The 1,988-nt window shown below is 38.2% G+C and overlaps 1 protein-coding gene across 1 annotated transcript; it reads right to left on the bottom strand.

The window, feature by feature from the left end:
- Window positions 1-785: 785 nt before the first annotated feature.
- On the bottom strand, window positions 786-1,250 carry LOC120538594 (ribonuclease-like). The gene has a single exon (XM_039767982.1). The coding sequence runs from the start codon at window positions 1,248-1,250 to the stop codon at window positions 786-788; it is 465 nt and encodes a 154-aa protein (XP_039623916.1).
- Between the last annotated feature and the right edge of the window lie 738 nt (window positions 1,251-1,988).

Genomic DNA, 1,988 nt, shown 5'->3' with positions numbered 1-1,988 from the left:
TTATATTTGTCACCCTTCCTCCCAACTTGCTGGGGTTTCCCATAGTCCTTTATAGTCCTTGACCCAGAAGTGATTCTGATCCCCCAGTCCATGCGATTTCCCAGCACTTCTGGCTCAGGTGAAAACTCCTCTTTTTCTTCAGCCTGGAAGTACTTTATTTATTTCCGTCCTCGTGACTGTGACGTACTTCCAGGCCGAATTTAAAATATAAGTCTCTGGGCCTCCCTGCAGTGTCCCCTGGTGGTCCCGACGTTATCCAGCAGGGCTGTGCATTAAGACTCCAAATACCATGATGCCCTGCTGGAATTTGGGGCATCTCCACATCGCAGGGAGGGCTCCATCTGGCGGCTTGCGGGTACTGGCCGGGATAAATTGCCGGCCATAGTCTACAACATACACATCAAACATGGGATGCACCAGGCAAAATTAGTGTTGCTAATCAATTTTGTTTGTAGAAGAAAAAACACACATACAGTACAATGCACAGTAGAAACTGAAAACTCCACACACACACATCACCTCACACATCACAGATGACCTACAGTGAACTGCAAAAGACCAAAGTTGATACAAAGTAAGAATCATTTTTGTTAAAAAAGAGAACAAGTTTCTTTCAGTTTGCATTGCATTTTTAATTGAAAATATTTCAGTACAGGAAGCCATTAATTTATTTCACAGATTGCTGTTCTTAAAAAAAAAAAAGATTGCATATCGAGTCCATTTGTTTGATAGTGAAGAAACAAAAGGATTCCAAGCTGAAGAGACATTTCTACTGGTAAGTGCATCTAAGGAATTTCAGTGTCATCAAGATGCACAGGTAGTTTGCCTGCACATGCAATCACAATTTCTCTCATATCTCCCCTGCCTCCTTTGTACTCACAAGGGTGCTTGTTAGGATCCCCTTTGACTTTACAGGTAGAGACACTGAAGGGTTTTGTGCTCCTTCGCAGATTGCCACCAAGAGGCACCCCTGCTTTATCACACACAGCTGTGATCAGATTTTTTGTACTATGAATAAATGTGTTTTTTTCCTTGCATTTGCTCTTAGGAGGATCAAGATTGGTCATGCACCTCATCTCCATCATCGCATTGCAGTAATCGTTACTGGAAGTCTTTGGATTGTCATAATGTTGTCTTAAAAACATCGTATATCCATTTTCATTGGCTGGTGGTTTACAAAGCTTACTTTCAACCTGAATAAAACTGGCCATGAAAAACAGGCCCAGTGCCATGAAAATCTTTCCATCCATTATACAGTATGTTGTTCAATTTTTCTGAAACTGTAAGGAAAAAAGGACAGAGTTAAAGCTCCTTCAGGCAAATTACATTTGGCAAAAGTAACTAGCAATTTTGTAATATTATATTATTTCCCCCTTTTCAGAATGCCTAAAGCTGTAAAAGAGCTTTCAGGTTGTACTATTAGTCTTCAAATGATAATTACCACGTATAAAAAAAAGACACTTTAAATCAGGCGTTAATATAGTTTATTGTCTTTTCCACGTCCAGTTACAAGTACTGTTTCTAAAGAGCTTCTTTTCATTCAGTCTTATTTCAAGTTAGATCTACTGATCTAATTTACCACAAAAAAGCTTCCTCAATGCAAGTGGATTTCACACTACAGTGGAACAAATAAGGAATGCAAACATAATAAGAAATATGGGAACTTAAGGAAATGTAAGATAAATAATCCTGAAACATATGCAAGTTTTTGCATACTTTATGAATTTTCCTTGTCATGTTATCTGAACAGTTTTTGTTTTGAATTTCACTTGCACCTTTAAAATGAAAACACTTGGACTGTTTGTTTTTTGTTTGTTTGTTTTTTATGTGCACGGCATTTGAACCTTGCAAATAGCTGCAGAATTTTGGAAACAATTGAGAACGCAGCCACACTTTGTTCTTTTTTAATGTTCTTGGTATTTAGGCTATTAATTGCTAATAATAACTGGCTAACGCGTTATTTTAATTGGGCCAAGTAGGTACACAAG

The sequence above is a fragment of the Polypterus senegalus genome, chromosome 11 (genome assembly GCF_016835505.1).
Source record: "Polypterus senegalus isolate Bchr_013 chromosome 11, ASM1683550v1, whole genome shotgun sequence".
NCBI classification, from domain to species: domain Eukaryota; kingdom Metazoa; phylum Chordata; class Cladistia; order Polypteriformes; family Polypteridae; genus Polypterus; species Polypterus senegalus.
Note: the sequence above shows the minus strand (reverse complement) of the source record. Positions and strands in the feature narration are given on the sequence as shown.